Here is a 22,551-nt window from a genome sequence, read left to right on the forward strand (position 1 = left end):
CCCACCCCCCTTGCAAATACACACCAGCTTTCCTTAAGAAGTGAAACATACAGGTATCACATGAAAAAGACCCCCTCCCCTTCAAAATAAACCCCAAACAGTCACACATTCTCCCAAATGTGTACAAAAGGTTATTTTTAATATTGGCAAAGAAACTATAGGCAGAGACATGATTGCAGAATTAGGAAATACTACAAAACCAAGTAGGAACAGATGAAGCCAGAGTCCTAGAACTGAACACCTCATTCCTTTTCTTTTGGAAAGTCGCTCAGGAAAATAATGTTATCTGGAAGGGGGAAAATGGGGGAGAAAGAGAGTAAGTAGCCACACATTTGAACGTATACAGACACAAGAAGCTGAGAAGCCAAAGAAGGCTTTTCTTCTTCTTTTTTTACCTCCAGGGGGTAGAATTTCAGGGAAAAATGGGTGCAGGGAAGTTTAATGCCCCGCCCCCGTACCATGGTCCTGATTTGAATTGGGGCCACATGCGCTTACACAGGAGTAAGGAAAACTATCACACATAGATGCACTATGCACAATTAGGACAACATTTAGTTTGGCCCTGAATCAGACTATTACGGGTTCATCTTCCCCTGTAGTCTGGTTGGCAGCGATTCTCCAGGCTCGCAGACAGAGGTCTTTCCCCAGCCCTGAGATCATCTGAGCTGGAGATGCCAGAAATGAACCTGGAACCTTGTACAAGCAAGGCGCATGCTCTGCGGGGCTGGCCTTACCATTAGGTAAAGTGAGGCAGCCGCCTCAGGCGACAGATGCTGAGGGAGCGGCAGCGAGAAGTTGGAGGACAAAGCTATGGATCTTAAGCAGCCTGCCCTGTACCCCTGAAGCGATCTTGCTGTCCTCAGGTGTGGTGGTGAAATAATATTCAACTATTACTGTGTTGAAATAAGATTCAACTATTACTGCGGCTGACTTCTATGTAGAAAGTGTGTGCGGCGAGGTGTCATTTTAACCTTCACCTCAAGCAGCAAAATGTCTTGGGCTGGCCCTGTCTGCCAACTCCCCCCCGCCGCCCTCCCCAGAAAAACTTTAATGCCATTTGAGTCTGTGGTGGATAGGTGGGTGTCGCTTGGTGGCAGAGCAGCAGAGCCGGCACAAGACATTTTGCTGCTTGAGACGAATGGTAATACAGATCCCCCACCCCCACCTCACTTCTACATTCAGAAAGCAACTGCAGTGAGAGTTAAATTTTACTTCAACACAGGTGGTGGGACAGCATTCTCCACCCCACCTGAGGGAGGCACTGTAGCTGTGGGGCTGCAGGGCAGGCTGTGCAGCATCGATCACTCTGTCCAGCAACACCTCACTGCTGCTCCCCCAGCATCTGCTGCTGCCTGAGGCAGCTGCCTCACTTTAACTAATGGCAGGGCTGCCCCCGAGTACAACTTTGGATGGACAGGCATCCACAACTCACGCCATGTTCTGGCTGCCTTTGCTTTCTGAGGCTAAGTTGGCAACTATATATTTCTTACATTTCTATACCGCCCAACAGCCAAAGCTCTCTGGGCGGTTCACAAAAATGAAAACCCTAAAATGCAACATGAAAAAACACAATATAAACAATATAACAGAATAAAACAAAGTAAAAAACAGAGTAATCGCCAGCGGCAGTGTCAAGATCTAAAAACAAAACGTATTTAAAACAAAACAAAAGGGCTAAAAAGCCTGGGAAAATAAAAAGGTCTTCACCTGGTACAGAAAAGAGCACAGTGTAGGAGCCTCTCAGGGGAGGATATTCCACAAGTGGGGTGCCAGCACGGAAAAGGCCCTCTCCTTAATAGCACCTGCCTCAGCTCATTGGGTGGGGGCACCTGGAGGAAGGCCTCTGGAAATGATCTTAGGGTCTGGGTCTTTTTTGTAGTGGGGACTTTCTTTCCCAGAGAGAGCCACTGGGCCAATTTGCTAAAGATTTCAGAAGCCTTCTAAAAAGGCTTCTTGTCCTGCCAGGTCAAGATGTGTGCATGTGTGGGGGAAGGGGTGTGTGTGTCTATTCTGGGACCCTGCTATTAGCTGTATTTCTTATCACTGGCTTTTACGATGACTTCCCTTGTGGTTTATGATGGTGTTAAGGCTTTCTGTTGTGAGCTGCCCAGAGGGCCCTGTTAGGGTATAAGACAGATATCCAGTCTAAATTAAAAACGAACTCACAGGTAGTCTGTACAGAGTTTGGGATGCCTAAATCCACAGAAAGCAACAGGCTGAGCCATGCCTAACTCTGCGCAGGATCAGGCCATTAGCCTCTTGCCTGGGACCATTAACTCTCCCTTTTAGCCTTACTCCTGAAGTCACTCCGACACGTTTGGCTACATGTCAGAGAAGGGGGCTGTAATATTTATTGTTCATATCTACAAGGATGTTATTAACACCATTCGTCTCCAGCTTTGCTAACATAAAGACAGGCATGTTTCTTTTACTTCTGCTGTCTCCCAAGGGATCCATGTGTTCCTGTTAGGGCTGGAGACAGAACCGAGTAACTACTAGATTTTATCTGTTCAAAAATGGGGAACAGTCATTATTGCGCCTTTGTCCCAGTATCTCTGGGTGCAGCCTGCCATCTGCCTTGCAATCTTCCCACACTTCTGCACTCCAACGTAAAGCTGCTACAAACAGCAAACTTTGGGGCAGTGACATTATGGCCCAGGTTCTCTCTCTCTCTCTCTCTCTGCCTGCCCCCACCCCCTTGTTTTGTTTACCATTCAGCCCGAAGAAGAGTTCTGAAGAATTCAAAAGCTTGCTCATGACTTTGTGACATTTTGGTTGGTCCTAATAAAGCAGGGGCATCGAAACCCAGGGCCAGGGGCCAAATCCAGCCCACTTGGGGTCCTAAGCTGGCAAACTGGAGTTCCCCAGATGGCCCCGCCCCTTTTCCCCTGACCCCACCCACCACAGGAACACAGGTCCGGAGGGCTTTTTCAAAACTGAATGTGGCCTCAGGCTGAAAGAAGTTCAGCACCCGTGTAATAAATGCATAGGCATACTGCGGTTATTGGATTAACGTTCCAGCCCCTTTTGCAAGGGTCATTTCTCCTTTCTCCCCTCTTTTTTTTTTTTTTTTCCAAACCAACTCCTCCTCCCCAAGGTGATTTAAAAAGTCTCTCTTATAACAACAAGAATGCAAAAAGACGGAAGAAAACCTGTCATCAGTGGCACAGCCAGACAGGCAAGTATTTCCTGCTAAATTCTTGAACTGGGACATTCAGGCAGGGCTCCCTTTCATCTAGAGAGCAAACAGAACCTGAACAGCCTCTGCGAGCACAGAGAAAGCACGCAAACGCTCACCAGCTACAGCTGACCAGCAAATGCTGCGATAGCCTTCCTCAACGTGGTGCCCCTGCCAATATGTGGGACTACAACACCCAGCATTCCCAATAGGTGTGGCCATTCTGACTGGGAATGATGGAAGCTGTAGACCAACAACTTGGGAGGGGCACCAGGTTGGGGAAGGAGTCTTAGGGAGTCGGTGCAACCTCTCCCACTCCGCTCTTGGTGTTCACAGCACCCAGCAGCACCACCTCGTGGTATGGCTAAGAACTGGAGATATGTACCCAGCTCTATCTAAATCCAGCCCGTGGCCCGAAGGAGAAAGGCAGCGCAGACGTCTGGGCAGCGGTGCATCTCCCACCCCTGCTCACAACCCTGCCAGCTTTGGCATCCGAAAGCTTTACCTGCGATGACTGTTGTGGCTTGCCGCCTCACGTTGTTTTTATCTACGTAATCACCGTAGTCGATTTTCCCTTCCACGTAGATCCGAGCGCTGCCGGGAGCCAAGCACAGACCACGGGCAGATTAATGGCAACGTTCACTTTTAATTCTGAGCTTACGGCCATATAATTAAATCAGGGCTTTAAATGCTGCCATTAACAGACGCTGCTCATCGGTTCATTCATCAAATTGCAGAAGGTTGGAGGAAAAGGGAAGTTTTAAGAGACTACTGATAAGGCTGACACGGGAGAACATAGGAAAGTGCCTCATATAGAATCAGACTATCAATTCATCTAGGCCGGTATTGTCGACACTGACTGGCAGCAGCTCTCTAGAGTTCCAAGCAGGAATTTTTCTAGCCCTGTCTGGATAGGGAGACATTTTTCTCCCTCTCTCATAACACTAGAGCCTGGGGACATTGCACGAAGCTGATTGATGGGAGACTCAGGACAGATGAAAGGAAGGACTCCTTCACAGCGCATAGTTAAACTATGGAATTCACTTCCACAAGATGTAGTGATGGCCACCACTTTGGAGGGCTTCAAAGGAGATTGGGCAAATTTATGGAAGAGGAAGGCTATCAGTGGCTACTAATCCTGATGGCTATGTGCTACCTCCAGTACCAGAGGCAGTATGCCTATGCACACCAGTTGCTGTGGAACATGGGCAGGAGAGGGCTGTTGCTTCTGGGTTTCCTGTGGGCAGCTGGTTGGCTGCTGTGTGAACAGAATGCCGGACTAGATGGACTTTGGTCTGATCCAGCATGGCTCTTCTTATGTTCTCATGAGATGACGGGGATAGAACCTGGGATCTTGTGCATGCAAAGCATGTACTCTTACCACAGAGCCACAGCCCCTCCCTTATCCCACCTCGTCAAGGCAAGCTACTGAAGCAGATCCTGCTGGGCCCCCTAGAACTCGGTTACTCAAAGCTGTGAACAGGCTTGCATTCGTGGCATAACAAACACCACATATATGCGATCGCTGCGCTTTGGCAAGTTCAGATTTAGATCACAGGACAGAGTGAACCACACGAAGAAAGAGACCAAAGTAAGAGAGAAGCACAGTTAATGCTTGGCACTGATGCAGCTCAGACTTCCCCAACCTGGTGCCCTTCAGGTGTGTTGGGACTGCAGTCCAACACAGCTTGAGGGTACCAGGTTGGAGAAGGCGGATATGCCTCTTTACAACAGGGGTCTCCAACGCGGTGCCTGTGGGTGTCAGTGTGCCCACGGAGCCCACCCTTGGTGTCCACCAGGCTCCCTGCCCCTCCCTAATTTTAATTCTTACGTTTTTTAAAATTATTCTTTTTTAACTGGGAGGTTGCCATGTTGTGAAGCAAAGGACTGTTCTCCAGCACCAACTTTGTTTGGGTTCAAAAGAGTGGTTTTGTGTTTGGGAGTTGGTTCTTGGGCGAGTTACTTTTCTTTCAGTCTCTCCAGTTTGCCTTCATGACTGGCCATACCCATCGTGGCAGCCATTTTCTGAATGGGCAAGGTCCCATTCCTGGAAGCCATTTTGTGAGAGTGCCCACAACACTCTTAAAATTCCAAATGTGCCCACTGGCCCAAAAAGGTTGGAGACCCCTGCTTTACAAGATTAAAAACACTGATCATGTTTTATCTCAATCATCTTTTTGACAGCTTTGCAACAGGAGTAAGATTTTGCACCTACCCCCGCCCCCCACCACAAACATTGAAGATTGGCAGCTGGGGCAGACACTGACTTGTTTAAGACTATGCAGAGAGGTCGTGGTGAGGGTGAGTTTTGAGCTGGAGGCTTCCTGGCTTACAGCTCTTATGCTTGGCCAGAGCACCAGCACCGGGTCTTCTGTTAGTGGAGGCTGGTGGCTCTAGTGTCAGTGGGGTGGTGAATCTGCTCCAAGTTTCACTCAGAACCTGTCAGAGCTGTAAAGGAGCTATCCAAGGTGCTTGAGGTAGCTCCTTTAGAGTTCTGACTGGTTCTTTTTTAATAATGAAATGTTATTCTATTTCAAAATAAGGTTAACAAAATAACAGCAACAAAAAGAAGGTACCTAATAAAAAATCAAAATGACGAAAGAAACAAAGGACTTCACTAATTATAAATCTTAGTCTATAAGTGAAATGCTTATGCAACATCTACAATAAAAAATGCTCAAGTAGGAGCTCAATACCTAATGAAAGTAAAAATACAAGTACTACAACATATAAAAGCAGCATGCGTGAGTGTAGGTCATTTTGTGCAGATGTGTGTATTAATCAGAAAAAAATATAGGCAACTGTACTTTGCTTCTGACTGAAACCTGGAGCAGATTCGCCACCCCACTGATATCGGAGCCTACCAAGGCCTACAACAACAAGAAGAGAACAGCAGCAGCGGTAGAGATTCCTTGCTGCATGGGATTGAAACCCAAAGATGTCATGAAGACCCATGGACTCGCCAGGTACACTGTCTCCCAGGAGGATGGATTAGAGATGTGATTGAAGGGTTGCCTGCACTCATAAAGCCCACTGACAGGTATCCCTTCCTTCTCGTCCATGTGGGTACAAATGATAGCACCAAGCAGAGCTACGAAGAAATCATGTCAGACTTTGAAGCTTTGGGAAGGAAACTCAAGAACTTTGGGGCCCAGATAGTTTTCTCATCCATCCTTCCAGTAGTTAGAAGAGGGACAGAAAGAGAAAGTAAAATATTCTGGGTGAATGACTGGCTACGAAGGTGGTGCTGGCGTGAGAGATTTGGATTCTGAGACCACGGGCTATACTTCTTGGAACATGGACTGTTGGCAAGGGATGGGTTGCACCTCACAAAGGCTGGGAAGAATGTGTTTGGCCACAGCATGAAGAACTTCATCAGGAGGGCTTTAAACTGAATCCTACAGGGGAGGGAGACGTAAAGTTGGGGGTAACAATGGATGGAAGGCTCATGCACCACAGTGGAGAGAACAGTTCTAATAGCACCCAATAATAGTCTTTAGAAACATGTAGGAAGAAAGGCGGATTATAAAGCACACGGTCTTCAATGTCTATACACTAATGCCCAGAGTATGGGAAACAAACAGAATGAACTTGAACTCTTAGTACAGGAGGGAAATTATGGCTTGATAGGTGTAACTGAAACTTGGTGGGATGACTCCCATGACTGGAATATAGCAATTGAAGGCTATAACTTGTTCAAAAAGAACAGGAGGAACAGAAAGGGAGGTGGAATTGCACTATATGTTAAAAATATGTATCTCTGCACAGAAATACAGGATGACTTAGTAGCCCCATTGAGAGCATCTGGGTTAAAATAAATGGAGCAAAGATAAAAGGAACCTGGTGGTCGGAATCTACTACCGGCCACCCAATCAAGGAGAAGACGAAGATGAAACTTTTGCAAAGCAAATTGCCAAGGTTTTAAGGAAGCATGATGTAGTAATAATGGGGGACTTCAATTTCCCTGGTATTTGTTGGGAGACAAATTCTGCAAAACATGGCCCCTCCAAGAGATTCCTGACTTGTGTGGCGGATAACTTCCTCCTACAGAAAGTAGAGGAAGGAACTAGAGGATCGGCTATCCTTGACTTGATCCTAACCAACAGAGATGACTTAGTGGATGAAGTAGCAGTTACGGGAACTCTGGGGGAAAACTACCATGTTATACTTGAGTTCTTGGTTCTAAAGGAAGCAAAGCTGAGTGTAGCCAAATGCGTACCCTGGCAATTTTAATAAACTCAGAACAACGATCAGTAAGGTCCCATGGCAAGCAACACTAACAAGAAAAGGAGTCCAAGATGGGTGGGAGCTTTTAAAAAAGGAAATTCTCAAGGCACAATCACAAACAATTCCAACAAGAAAAAAGGCGGAAGACAACAGAAGAAGCCAATGTGGCATCACAAAAAGCTTAAGGATGACCTGAAAACAAAAAAGGACACATATAAGAAGTGGAAGGAAGGCCAAGCTACAAAGGAAGAGTACAGGCAGGTAGCACAGAATTACGGGGATGGCATCAGGAAGGCTAAAGCTGAGAACAAGCTGAGGTTAGCGAGGGATGCTAAAAACAACAAAAAGGCTTTCTTCACCTACATGCATAGTAAAAGATAGAGGAAATAAATGGTGGTTCAGCTATTAAATAAGGATGGCAAAATGATAACAGATGACAAGGAAAAGGCAGAAGTGCTCAGTTCCTACTGTGGCTCAAGTCTTCTCCCAAAAGAGGGTCTATGACCCCCCTGGCAAAGGCAAAGTACAGGCTGAAGGGGCAGGACTGCAGCTTGAGATCGATAGGCGTATGGTCAAGGAACACCTAATTACTTTGAATGAGTTCAAATCTCCAGGGCCAGATGAACTGCATCCTAGAGTAATAAAGGAACTGGCAGAAGAACTCCCAGAACCACTGTCTGTTCTCTTTGAGAAATCAGGGAGGACGGGCGAAGTGCCAGATGACTGGAGGAGGGCTAATGTGGTCCCTATCTTCAAAAAGGGCAAAAAGGAGGAACCTGGGAACTACAGACCAGTCAGTCTGACATCAATCTCTGGGAAAATCCTGGAGCAGGTGATAAAAGCAATCCATCTGTAAGCACCTTGAAAACAATACAGTGATTACTCGAAGCCAACATGGATTTGTCAAGAACAAATCCTGCCAGACGAATCTGATCTCATTTTTTGATCAGGTCACCTCCCCTGTGGACTGTGGGAATGCTGTGGACATAATATACCTCGACTTTAGCAAAGCTTTCGACAAAGTGCCCCATGATATCCTGATGAGCAAACTAGCTCAAAGTGGGCTAGATGAAACAACCATCAGGTGGACCCACAGTTGGCTACAGAATCGGACTCAAGGACTGCTTATCAATGGGATCTTCTCAAAGTGGGGAGATGTAACGAGTGGGGTACCGCAGGGCTCAGTCCTGGGCCCAGTGCTCTTCAACATCCTTATTAATGACTTGGATGAGGAGGTGAAGGGAATGCTGATCAAATTTGCAGATGACATAAAATTGGGCGGGATAGCTAATACCTTGGAAGACAGAAACAAAATTCAAAGTGATCTTGATAGGCTGGAGTGCTGGACAGAAAAGAGAATGAAATTTAATAGAGGTAAATGCCAACTTCTGCACCTAGAAAAAGGAAACCAAATGCACAGTTACAAGATGGGGAATACTTGGCTCAACAATGCTACAAGCAAGAAGGATCTTGGAATTGTTGTAGATTTCAAGCTGAACATGAGCCAACTATGTGATGTGGCTACAAAAAAGGCAAATACTACTTTGGGCTGCATTAATAGAAGCATAGCTTCAAAATCCCGGGAAGTACTAGTTCTCCTCTACTCAGCACTGGTTAGGCCTCATCTGGAGTACTGTGTCCAGTTCTGGGCACCACACTTTTAAGAAGGATGCAGACAAACTGGAGAGGGTTCAGAGGAGGGCAACAAAAATGATCAGGGGACTGGAAACAAATTCCTATGAAAAGAGACTGTAAAAACTGGGCATGTTTAGCCTTGAGAAGAGAAGACTGAGGAGAGATATGATAGCGCTGTTCAAATACATGAAAGGTTGTCACAGGGAGGAAGGCCAGCATCTCTTCTCGATCATCCCAGAGTGCAGGACACGGAATAATGGGCTCAAGGTACAGGAAGCCAGATTCCGGCTGAACATCAGGAAAAACCTCCTGACTGCTAGAGCAATATGACAATGGAACCAATTATCTAGGAAGGTAGTGGGCTCTCCCACACTGGAGGCATTCAAGACGAGGCTGGACAGCCATCTGTCAGGGATGCTTTGACTTAAGTTTCCTGCATTGAGCAGGGGGTTGGACTCAGTGGTCTTATAGGCCCCTTCCAACCCTACTATTCTATGATTCTATGAGCCACCAGCCTCCACAGCCTTCTGTACTTCCTCATGGCACGAGGAAATACTCTATACTCCACCACTAATGTCTTATGGAAGGAATGGCATCCATTTCACTTTCAGCAGCCATTGTTACAGTTGAGATCTGTTCCTGAAACAGACTCCGCTCTTAGAGCACAAGTGAGATCCTGTTCACAGGGCAAATAGAACAACCCATTTTTTCCAATGCCTAAATGCTTCTTCAACTTTCGGGGTTGTAAACCACAGTGTCCCCAATGCCACCGCTGATATCCCATCATCTGACCTAAACAAGGAACTAAATATACGCATGTCTGAGAAGGCCTTAATGTAACCAACCAGGCCAATTCAGAAGCTTCTTGAACAGCAGCAGGCCAAAGAAGGTCTTGTGATACTGCCTTGGCGTCTATAGAAGCTGGCCAAAGCTTGCTCTGTGTAGTGGTCTGAACAACAAAGGTACGCTGTGGGCTTCTTTTCCTTACTGAGGCCTATCTTGACTCTCCCTCACCTTGTTCCCAGACAAGTCTTCTGGTATGAGCATGAGGCATTGTTGGGCAGCTGCTGGGGGCCCCACAACACTGCCTGCCTTGGCCCCCAGCTTTTGAAAATGTGGCTCAGTTGGGAAGCCGCCATTTTGATTCTCCACAATGCCCTGGAACAGGGGTGTTGAACCTCTTTCAGCCCACAGGGCAAATTCAATTTTGGAGAAGCTATTGGGGGGAGGGGGTGAATTCCAGTGGTGGGCAGGGCCACAGCCAAAAGGAGTAGGCCCAAAACGCCTTATATATTTTATAAGGCAGTATATTTTAGCTTAAAGCTCCTACTGTCAGAAACTAAGCCTTGGAAGGTGCATTTCAACCTTTTAGAGTGGGGGGAAACATGCAAAATCCGGAAAACAACCAAATGACTGGTGGTAGGGTCAAAGGGGGCGTGGCCTTCTGAGAAGCCCTGGCAGGCTGGATTGGGACCCCAGAAGCAAGATTTTCCCCAGTGGCCTGAGGTTCCCCACTCCTGCCTTGGAATGGTGCTATGCTGGTAGCTCTGTTGGAAGTCTGCAGCCACTGCCACCAGGCTAACTGGAAAGGGCCCCATCGACACTAGAAAACCACCCATAGCAGGAAATGCAGACAAAATAATAATCCCCCATTTTGGTCTTCCTACATTTTGACAGACAATTCCGGTTTACATACAGATCAGCTTACCCAAGGCAATGCCGTGCGGGAAACTACCGTTTGGCATTACCTTGGATGACCAGGAATGCTAACAACAAGCTCTTGCAACTCACCCTTTCTTCACGTATTGATAAGCCACATCTCTCAGCCCCGGCCTGAACACAGAGACCCTGTGCCACGTTGTCTTCTGCGTAATATCACCTGGGTCCAATGAAAACAGAACAGGTTATACAAACTTCCACAGACTCCTGGTCTTGTCTAGAGCATGGCTTAAAGCTCCTCAGAAGCCAAGTGCATGTGTGACCTAAAACCCCATTACACATTCTTTCGGCGTATGAGGCGATTGTGAGGTCACGCCCTCCTACTGGCTGTGCATTCAGCAGCCATAGGAAGGGATCTGAGATTAGCACTGGCGTAGATGCATAGAGCTCCTCCAGACAAAGGGGGTTGGGGTGTGTGTAGTGAGTTGGTTAATAAGCAAACAATTGGACTTCACAGAGTTCTTGGATGCTGGTGGCAGATCTGTGTAATTTACCCAGCAGTAAATTACAGTACACAGTTAATTTTATGGTTAACTTTTGTTGTTTATTCGTTCAGTCGCTTCCGACTCTTCGTGACTTCATGGATCAGCCCACGCCAGACCTTGCTGTCAGCTGTTGCCACCCCCAGCTCCCCCAAGGTCGAGTCTGTCACCTCCAGCATATCATCCATCCATCTTGCCCTTGGTCGGCCCCTCTTCCTTGTGCCTTCCACTTTCCCTAGCATCAGCATCTTCTCCAGGGTATCCTGTCTTCTCATGATGTGGCCAAAGTACTTCAGTTTTGCCTTTAACATCATTCCCTCAAGTGAGCAGTCTGGCTTTATTTCCTGGAGTATGGAGTGGTTTGATCTTCTTGCAGTCCAAGGCACTCTCAGAATTTTCCTCCAGCACCACAGTTCAAAAGCATCTGTCTTCCTTCGCTCAGCCTTCCTTATGGTCCAGCTCTCGCAGCCATAGGTTACTACGGGGAATACTACTGCTTTAAGTATGCGGACCTTTGTTGCCAGTGTGATGTCTCTGCTCTTAACTATTTTATCATATGGTTAACTAAGCAGGCCTTTTACACCAGGCCTTAATCAGTTCCAAGCAAGTACAGCTCCATGTGTTGACAACTGTACCTTGGTAACTCTTGCACAATTATCTCATGAAGTGAACGAGATAAGGGTGCTTTGCCATGAATCTCATCGAGGAGCTGGAATGCTAGGGTCTCTCTCTTTAAGCTCAGTTTCCCAGGCCAGGATGCTTCGAGCAGGGGAGGGCCCTCCTTCTCCTAGATGTATGTGTGCTGGCCTGCCTGTCAAATCATGAGCTAGAGGTGGGCATCTAGCATAAAAGCTCATAAGATCCAATCCACAGGCCTTGAGCTTTGGCCTTGCCTCGGGGGCCGATGTGCACACAGCCAGCTTGGAGGACTCTCATGACTTGAGGGACGGCTTCTGTCTATCATGCCCCCCCCCCCCGACAGATACCCAGTTATAACAGCTTGATTAGCTGGAAAGAGGGGTGAGCTTTCTTTCCACACATATTCTGCATCTATTTTCTATCCATAAGCTGTCATCTTTTTGCACACGTGACTTTGTTTCATCTTGGTAACCAAAAGAATCTATTTTCGGCTGGGACCTGATTCTGGGACAGAATCAGGACCCTGGATCAACACATGGGAGAGATCCTGATTGGCCCAAGATCCCTCCTCGCATGGAGGAGCTCTATGACCATGCATCAGTACGCACGTAGAACCCTCTTAAGGGTGCCATAAGTGTGGCTGGCAGGGGAAGGGAGAGGCACCCAGCACATGCAATGGGGTTGGTGGGCATGGGGTAGGTCAGGTGATGGGGAAAGGGGAAGGGGAAGCCGGGCACAGGAAAGGCTGGGCTACAGTGGAGCATCTTGAGCAAGGGTGCCAAGACTCAGAGAACAGGAAGCTGATCTTCAGAACAGGAAGCCGCAATGGCAGGGGTCACAGAGGCAGGAGTGGGAGAAGGAGGCAAAGGCAAAGGGACTCTGTCTGGAGTGAAAAGCAAAGAAGAAGACAGGGAAGGAGAAAGGAAGAGTCAGAGAACTGAGGGCCATTGATAGTTAAATACTAGAACAGGAGTGCACAACCTGAGTCCTTATTTACTTATTTCATTTCTATACCGTCCAATAGTCGAAGCTCTCTGGGTGGTTCACAAAAATTAAAACCACAAAGCGCAGCAAAAAACAATATGAAATATGAAAGCTTAAAACAGTACAACCAGAATAAAACCTAGCAGCAATGCAGAGATTTAAAATACAGACTTAAAACACAGGAGCTAAAAGACTAGGAAGCTAAAATGCTAAAGGACTGGGAGAATAAAAAAGGTCTTTACTGCAGACCCCCAAGGGAGCCCTAACCCTCTAACCATTGCTGAATTCAACCACACCAGCCCCTGGCTTGTACTCTCTACTCCACCCCGAGATAGTCGTACAGATCCCTCATTCCTTGCCGCTGCAAGGAGCGCTGAGAAAGCAATCTGTATCAGGGTTGCTGGTGCGCAACTGTGCGTGCGCACAGGGGTGTATATGCATGTGTGTGTGCATGTACATGTGTATATGTATATGTATACATGTGCATATCTGTGTATGCACATGCAGCCCCCTGGTCCCCAAACCGACATTGCATGTGGCCCTCGAGACCAAAATGTTGAGATCGGAAGTGTAACCTGGAGCCTTGGAATCCAATAGAACTTGTAGGAGCCTCACAATATGCCAAGGAACATCCCTTCCTGGGCCAGGCAGCTCCCAATTCCAAACCGGTAGAAATGGAACCTTTTCTGGAGGCATTCAAGATGAAGCTGGACAGCCATCTGTCTGGGATGCTTTGATTCCTGCATTGAGCAGAGGGTTGGACTCGATGGTTTTATAGGCCCCTTCCAACCCTACTATTCTGTGATTCTATAATTCTATGATCCTCCTTACCTGTCTGCTCCAGTGATCTTGGAGGGAAAGTGTGTGCGAGGTAATACATGATGCATGTCAGGAACTGGCATTATTTATTTTATTTTTAATTACAATTATATCCTGTCTTTTACAATTATATATTATATATATTACAATTATATCCTGTCTTTTTTTCCTCTTGCAAGAAACCTCTCCATTTTATTCTCACCTCAACACCGTGTGGTAGGTTAAGCTAAGAGTCAATCCCAAAGTCACCCAGTGGCTTTATGGTTGAGTGGGGACTAACATCCGAGTCTCACAAGTCCCAGTCTGACACTCTAACCACCACACCACACTGATTCTCATTATAACATAGACTTTGGTTAAACTATGCAGGGTCAAAGAAGACGAGACACTTCCCTAAGTCAATTTAGTGCCAGAACACAGCCCAAACGTATCGCAGTATTTACTGTATTATTCGTGCACCCCCCGCCAACAGCCACACACACTCACCTCCTTGGAACACTTCACTTTCTCCTGACCGCCACATCTCATTGGTTGCAAGGCTGAAAATGGTGACAGGATTTTTCCCTTCCACTTGCCTCATGACAGGGTCCTGACCGACACGGCCAAGCAGCTGGATACGATTCAACGCTTTAAACAAAACAGGACAAAGTATTTGTGAGGTATGTTAGAAGCCAATATGGTCAAAGGCAGGGGCGGGGGATCTCTTTCAGCGCAAGGGCCAAATTCAATTTCAGAGGTGCTCTCGGGGGCTGCATGCCAGTGGTGGGTGGAGCTGAAGGCAAGGGGGGCTGGGGCAAAAACACCCAAAACACCAGCCTATTTCAATTTGAAGCTCTTACTGCCAGAAACTAACCCTTAAGAGGGGCAGTTCAAACTTTTAGAATGGGAAAAAAACTGCACAAAAGCTTGGAAAACACCAAATAATTGGTGTGCGGGGAAGGGGCTCGGGGAAGTGGGTGTGGACTAGGAGGTCTGGTGGGCTGGATTTCACCTGCAGGCCTGAGGTTCAACACTCCATCTTGCCATGGTTGAGGAAAGCCTCTTCCTGCCTCTTTTTGAATTTACATTGACGCTAAGGAGTCCCTCTCCTTGTGTTTCGGACAGAGCATAGGGAAGGAAAGCTATAACCCTTGTTCCATCCCTCTCTTTCTCCTGTCAGATTTCCATCTTTCACCACTTCAACCTCCCTGAATACTGACGCATCACCTTCAACTTTTCAGAATGGTGGGAAAAACTGCACAAAACCCAGGAAACCACGAAATGGTATGTGGAAAGGGCGGTGGCGGGGGGCAGGGGTGTGTGGACATTCAGGGAACCCCAGAAGGCTGAATTGGGAGCCCAGACAGGCCAGATTTGGCCCCCAGGCCTGAGGTTACCCACTCCTGGTCAAGGGTGACCCACTCTCGGCAGCGCTAAAGACAGTGAAATGGGCTGACAGGATGATCTGACATGGACTCCACGTGACCCTTGGAAGCAGCCTGCCCTGCCTCAAGAAAAGCTACTTACATCTCTCAAGAACACTGGGCATCACTGACTCAGACTCATGTCTCACAAACTGACGCAATACCTGGAGAAAGAAAAGAAAAACCCAGTCAGAGAGGCCATGCCTACCTGAATCATTCCATTACAGCACAGGTGCTGTAAGGCTTGGGGGCCAAATCTGGCGCTCTTGGGCTCCCCAGAAGGCCACACCCCCTCCCCCTGTCACCAGACAGTTCCAGCTTCCCCCTCCCCAACACACACACACACAAACACACACCCTGATCACTTGGTGGTTTCCCAGATTTGTGCTTTATTTCCCCCCATTCTCAAAGGCTGAAATGCCTCTCTTTAGGCTTATTTACTGGTAATAAAAGCTTTAAGCTAAAATATGCTGGTGTTTTGGCCCTGTCTCCTTTTGCTCCACCCACCACTGGACCATGGCCTCTGAGAGCTTCTCTGAAATGGAACGGCCCCCGGGCTCAGAGATGGTCTGTAATCCCTGCAGCAGAGGGCCTTTCTAGCAGGAACCATCCCTCCATAGGAGAACAAACTGGGGATGCAAATAGTCTGGAGTACATCTTTGCTCTCACTCAGCCTTCCCCAACCTGGCGCCTTCAGGATGTTTAAGACTCCAATTCATCAGCCCCAGCCAGCATGGCCAATGGTCAGGGATTCTGGGAGTTGTAGCCCAAAACATCTGGAGGGCCCCAGGCTGAAGATTTGTTTGCAGGGTTGGGTGTTTGTGCAGTTGGGTGTTCGCTGCCACGCTCCAGCTGTACTAACAGCTGCCACCTGTGTCCATACATTTACTACTGCCAATAAATAAGGCTCAAGAAAGGCTCAGTTCCGACAGGGATTCTCAGAACATGGCGAAGCGAGCCTCTGAAATGGCAGGAAAGGCAAAGACCTGCTGAGAGGTAGCCAGGTGGGAAGATAGAGACTTTAAGGCACCACTGCTTCCAGACCAAACTAGAGATGACGGTCCGAAGCACCTCCTCGATGTTTCCGTCAGGTTGCGCATAAAACTCTTTTGCCAGCAGCCAGGTTCCCTTCAGCTCCCAAGGTCATAAAAAGAGAGCAACCAGCTGAGTGTTTTCATAAACATGAAGAATGCAGGCCCAACTCACGTCTTCACATAAAATGGTGCAGATCAGTGTGGGGAACACTGCAAGGCACACACACAGAAGAGGACCTCTTCTCCAAACCCACACTCCTCCCTTCTTCCCCCATTCCTCTGGGCCACTCCTTCTTCCAAGTTTCACACCTCATTTCCCAAGGTTCCCTGCTTCTGTTGGTCAGCGGGCTTCTCAGGTCCCTGCCATTCTGCAGGCCTTGTTCCCTCAGGAGAGTCTGAGCATCCCTGCCTCTCCCTTTGATTAGAGTTGGAGGGAGGCAGGCAGAACCTGAATGTGGGTTAGTGAAGGAGGTGGATGACAGCAGCCCCAAGAGCAGAGTCTCCCCCAGAGACTTAATATATTTTAGTCAAAAAAGAGTGCATATTCCCAAGCACCTGAAAATGCTTTAATAAGTCCAACACATTTTGGAATGGTATTTCTTTCCTCAGGGAGCACTCGTCTTTCCCCATGTATATTTTGAAAAATCTTATCAAAACAACCTCTGTTTCAAACTTCATGAAGTATTACTCTTTTTTTAAGTAGTCCAAAAGAGAGGAAGTATTAGTAAGATTCCTCAAAATATAGGTGGAGGAAAATGAGTGGCTCCTGAGAAAGAAAAGACCTTTCCAGAATGCACTTTCCAGCACTTGGGAATATCTTCCATCCTGGTTTTTTTTCCACATACTTGGTGCCTTTCCCTCTTATGTTTTTTTTCTCCCCCCAAAATATATATTTAGGATAGATCATATCCTGGCCTCTCTGGTCTCCACCCCTCTACATCCACTGGAAAGCCCCTTTTTCCTCCTCTTTGAGGTTGGTTTTCCGACCTTGGAGGGCAGCTGGCATAGTTCTTTCCATGCTGGCTGTGAGAGCGGCGGGGAGGTTGACCTCCAACTCCCCCCTTCCAAAGTCGGAGTGCTGTCTCCAGCTTCGGGGGGGGGGGGGAATCCCCAGCATCCTATGGCCCCTCAGACAATGTCTGGGGGCCATAGGACTGCTCCCTTAAACAACTGGGGGTTCAAAATTCTTGCTTATCCGATCTTCCTTCTGCCCACCCATTTTAATGGGTACAAGAGGGGAGACTCATGAAATTGGTGTTTGGGTGTGTGTGTGCGTGTGTGTGTGTGAGAGAGAAAGGCTTTACCAAGTGCAATTCAGACAAAGGACAAGAAAACAGTATTCGATTGAAAAAGGTTAAGATGACTGAGTTTTTTTAGCTCTTCATTCTATGTAACATACATTGGTGGAGCCTAACATTCTGTGAGTGGATCAATATGTAATTTCTGTTCCTGTATTAAGTTTGAGTGTGATTTTATTCTGAGAATCTTTTTGTACGGTGCTTGGAGAGCCATTCAGGGCATAAAATGGGATATAAATATTCCGAATAAATCTATCTATGTTCTGTAGTGGTGGATTAAGATTGCCATTTTTAAAAAATACAAAAATATCTTTTCTTTCACCTAGTATATATACTTTAAAGAAAAACCAATCAGGAGGTACATGTCTTTAAATAATTACATAAGAGGCAAAACCAATCAAGAGGTAAGCCTTTCCCAGCAACGAGAAACACAGATGGAAGAAGCTTCACCGGTTGATTTCTGCCTGTCATACAGTTGAGTTAAAAGACAGAGACTTTGACCATAAAAAAGAGGCACATCCCTAGGTCACTGAGCAAGATACTGACTCTATGGTACTGAAGAGTCTTCTACAATTAGAACTAGTGACCCCTTTGAACCTGAAGTTAATCCTTCATTTCCATTCTCTTCCTTGCAGTCCTGATTCCTTTTCTAAATTTGTTCTCTATGATTTTTTTCCAAATTGCATTAGAGGAAAACACTCTGGATTTTTAAAAAAAAACTAATCCACCCTCGCCCAACCTGGCACCGTCCAGATGTATTGGACTACAACTCCCATCATCCCCAGCCAGCATGGCCTGTGCTGGCTGGTGATGATCTGAGTTGTGATTCAACACATCTGGAGAGCACCGGGTTGGGGCAGACTATAGAAAGCCCAATAACACAAACATAATCATAAGCAACTTCTCCTCCTCATCGTTGTTTTTGAGGTAATACACATCTCCAGTACCAACAGAATCCACCACTTTCAGAACTGTAGCAAAAGGAAATAGATTGTTACCTGCAGTAGCGGTCTACGCAACATTCTGGCTGTTTTCTTTAATTCTATTTAGGGGGCTTTTCTAGATGCTCTGAAAGAGAAAACACAGCTATTAAAACAGTCAGTAGGTACCAGCTGTCAGATGGCATATAACTTTCATTTCTGCCTCTTGTTCCACAGAACAGAAACTTGGAAACAAAACCAAAGCACAGGGAGAGCCTGGGGGTGGGGGAAAGGCACAAGAAGTCGAAAGAAGGAACAGTGGCAAGAAACAGTGTGACTCTCCAGAGACATTACATACAGCGGTGGCTCTCGCACAAAACAATGAGCCAGAATTCTTCAGAATCCTGGCTTACTATTCATGAGCAAGAGTGCCCAGGGTACATCACAAATATGATTCCTTTTAAACTGCTCTTTCTTCCACGAGTGTTAAGATGGGCACAGTGGCACATTCACACAAAACAATAAGCCAGAATCCTGGCTCATCTCGCCAGCAAAAAAAAGCGTAGTGTCACGTCTGAACCCAACGCCTGGTTTGACACTCCCAAACAAGCCAGGAATAGTAAGCCAATGCCAAACCATGGCTTGTTAGGGGAATGACAGACCAGGAGCCCTAATTCAGATGTAACACTAAGCTTGTTTCTCCTGGGAAGTTCCGGTTACTGAAGCTGCTCCTGCTGGCAAGGAGGACCCAAGCGAGCGATCAGGCTCAGAGTGCACCAGCATGCTTGCTCAGAATTCCTCGGAATTCTGGCTTATCGCTTTGTGTGAATGTGGCCATTGCGTCCGTCTTAACAGACATGGAAGAAAGAGTTTAAAGTGAGTCATAATTGTGATGTACCCTTCTGTCCTTTGGAGAGTTCTTACCCCAGTCCTTAACCTGGCATCTCAAGGTTTAAACTAAAATAAATGGGTTTCTGCTTGCCCTAGCATTACCACTAGGACTAAGCCTAACCCAAAATATCCCAAACAATCAGCAGCTGCTATCACTTAAGGCGCAATACTATGCATGTTTAAGACAGAAAAAATCCAGCTCCTAGCATTCCCCAGCCAACATGGATGGCTGGGGAATACTGCGAGTTGTAGGACAATTTCCTGTCCAAACATGATAGCATTGCACCCTTACTGACTTCAAAGAGCAATAGGGCTCTTTAAGTAGTTGGGGCGGCGGGGGGGATCTAGCTGGCATACAGATTCACTACTCTGCCAGTTCCCAATCTCTGCTTACCAAACTCCTTGGTGGCCAGCACATACCTGTAGCTTGGCTGAAAAGGCCAAGGCAATAACATGGGGTGAGGAGATACAATAATTCAGAATCTACCCAGATCAGAACACAACAAACACCTAACCAGTTAGATTTATTAACAGAATGCAAGGAACATGGTATTGCAACCAATTCAATAAACAAATAAAATATTGTTTCTAATGCCAAAGGCTTCTAAACTTGCCCAGTTGATCTGGGAAACTGCATTGATTTTAATGGGTCTACTCTAAGTAGGACTAACATTGGATACAACCCTATGTTTTCTCTCTCTTACTTGCTGCAGAAGATCCATTTTAAGATCCATTTGAGTCTAGAATCAAAGATCATTCTCTACCCCTTCTGGCAGATGAACAGCATGGGCTTCTGGGAGAGAACAGACTCTGGAGACAAGTTAACCAAACGACTAGAGGCCTTTTCAGCACAGACATCTGCAAAGGGGTGCCTATGCATGAGAAGCTGTTCGTGCATAGGAGCCCCACGTGATCAGGACCCCCGGCACCGATGCCTGGAGACAGGGAAAGCACAGTGTAGGTGGGGCCAGAAGGTACAGCCCTTCTCCTCTCCATCCATCAGCCCTACATGCTGAGGACATGCATGAAAAGGGCTCAGGAGGGTTGTCTTCTTATAGGAACTTTAATTCAAAGTTGTTCTTAGTTATACATTTGTATATATTTTCCATATGTTTTTGTGTAAATGGTTTTTAAACTTTGTATATTGTATTTTAATTTTTTAACTTTTGTAAACCGCCCAGAGAGCTTCAGCTATGGGTTGGTATAGAAATATAACAACAGCAACAACAACAACATGCATGTGAAGCGAACACAGTCCCAAACTCTACTGCGGGATGTTAGGCAGGCCTGAAACAAAGGCCAACCTTGCTTGCGGCATATATCGTCGTTGTCCCCCCGCCCCCAAGGAAGACAGCAAGACTGAGGTCTGGATGTACAAAAAGCGCAGAACAGACTTAAAGACAATAATTTCATGAACAGGGCAGAAGGAGCAATCACAGTTCTGCCACTACAGAAGGCAAGGACTTCGGGGTGACTTTATTCCCAGTTCAGTTATGAGCAAAGCCAGTAGACCACGGCCATAATACTAGGTATGTTTACTTGAAAGCAAGCTCCAGTGGGCTCAATGGAACTTACTTCCAAGTAAATACATGCAGGATCAGACTGCAAGTCTACTGCATCTTTCTATGGAAATAATGCTCACCTCTTTCTATAAAGAAGTGCTACTGAGTCAGAATCAAGCCCTTAAATGAATGTGTTTAAGGGTGCAATCCTATACATGGTTCGACAGAAAAAGGGTCCTACAATTCCCGGCGTGCTTAGTGGTTAAGACGCTGAACTGCAGACCGGAAGGTCGGCAGGACAGCAGTTTGAGAACCGAGTGCTGCATGACGGAGCGAGCTCCCGTCTTCAGTCCCAGCTCCTGGCAACCTAGCAGTTCGAAAGCAAGAAATTGCAAGTAGATAAATAGGTACCGCCTCGGCGGGAAAGGTAACAGCGTTCCGCACACCTCGGTGTTCAGTCATGCCGGCCACATGGCCACGGAAGCGTCTTCGGACAGCGCTGGCTCTTCGGCTTAGAAATGGAGATGAGCACCGCACTCTAGAGTCGGACACGACTGGTTGGGGACACCTTTACCTTTTTTTTCTGTCTAAACGTGCAAAGGATTGCAATTTCTTTAAGAGCGCAGTCCTACCATGTTTAGACAGAGAAAAGTCCTACAACTCCCAGCATTCCCCAGCCAGCATGGAATGCTGGGAGTTGTAGGGCTTTCTCTCTCTCTCTCTCTCTAAACATGCATAGGATTAAAGGTGCCGCAGATCTCTCCGTTGCTTTTGGGTAACCAGGCAAGACGCGCTCCACGAGGATCACGGCAGAAATACAAGAGGCCGGGGCCAAATACAATTGGCTTAGGCAGCCTTCCCCAAACCACGCTTGCTGGGGATGATAGGAGTTGTAGTCCAACGCCTTGGAGGGACACCAAGTTGGGGGAAAGCCCAGCTCAGGAGTTGTTACTGGGGCAGCCGCACCTTGGGGTCCTTCGGAACAACTGCAGGCAGGCACGGCGGGGCAAGGGGGCTGCTGGGCTGCAGGCGATCCTAGGAAGGCATAAGCCCAGTCACTCGCAGCTTCGCCTCCTCCGCCGCCCGCCCTTGTGCAAGCGCAGCTTACCTGGAACCCAGCCCCGATCGCGCTCCCACGTGGCGCCGCCCGGGCTGCCTCGCCTGCCGGCCCAGGAGCGCGGGGCGCGATCATAGAGGTAGGGGAAGATCCGAAGCGTGCCTCGACGCAGGCCCGGCCGACACTTCCGGCCCCGCATCGAACCAGTCTCCCCCTCCTAACTTCCCAGCGCAAAGACTATAAAGGGGAGGAGGAAGTGGTTCACCATAGAGATGCCGAGGGGCAGAGCGACGCCATCCTGCGCCCATAGACAACCGGAAGCTTGGGCTTTGCGTCATATCTCTTCCCCCCCTTATTTCCCCTCGCTACAGACCATAGACTTTTCATATAGACTGGGACACCCTGCTAGTTTCTTGCTTCGATAGAGTAATTTTTTTTCCTGCCCTGGGCCGTGAGAGCTGCCCATCGAAAGCAATGGGGGAAATCCCGGATTGGTGCAACGGCCGCTCAGCGACTCCCCATCAGTAAACAAACAAACAAACGAGTTCTTGCTCTCTCTCATCAGGCTATTATTTTGTGAGAGGATTAAAAAAAACAACCGAACCCTTCAAACTTATCGTTACGACAGAAATGCGCCCTACAATTCCCAGATACTTTGCTAGTAAACTGAATAATGAATGGATTAGGGCGGGAGCCTATGCATGTTCAGGCAGAAAAAGGGTCCTACAATTTCCAGCATGCCCGAGGCAGCATAGCTGGCTGG

The 22,551-nt window shown here is 47.3% G+C and overlaps 1 protein-coding gene across 2 annotated transcripts; it reads right to left on the reverse strand.

The window, feature by feature from the left end:
- Positions 1-120: 120 nt before the first annotated feature.
- On the reverse strand, positions 121-22,003 carry SSBP1 (single stranded DNA binding protein 1). 2 transcript variants are annotated; one of them, XM_084809482.1, is made up of 7 exons: positions 21,840-22,003; positions 18,417-18,486; positions 15,190-15,250; positions 14,170-14,310; positions 10,832-10,919; positions 3,684-3,772; positions 121-286 (listed from the first exon to the last, which is right to left on the reverse strand). In XM_084809482.1, exons 2-7 carry the CDS (start codon positions 18,438-18,440, stop codon positions 243-245), a joined length of 447 nt encoding a protein of 148 aa, XP_084665608.1. In that variant the 5' UTR covers positions 18,441-18,486; positions 21,840-22,003; the 3' UTR covers positions 121-242. The 2 variants fall into 2 exon arrangements, with proteins under 2 accessions (XP_084665608.1, XP_084665609.1); XM_084809483.1 differs by lacking the exon at positions 21,840-22,003 and adding an exon at positions 21,178-21,396.
- Between the last annotated feature and the right edge of the window lie 548 nt (positions 22,004-22,551).

Source organism: Heloderma suspectum, chromosome 7, assembly GCF_057233095.1.
Source record: "Heloderma suspectum isolate Gila_16-S chromosome 7, 16-S_ref, whole genome shotgun sequence".
NCBI lineage: Eukaryota > Metazoa > Chordata > Lepidosauria > Squamata > Helodermatidae > Heloderma > Heloderma suspectum.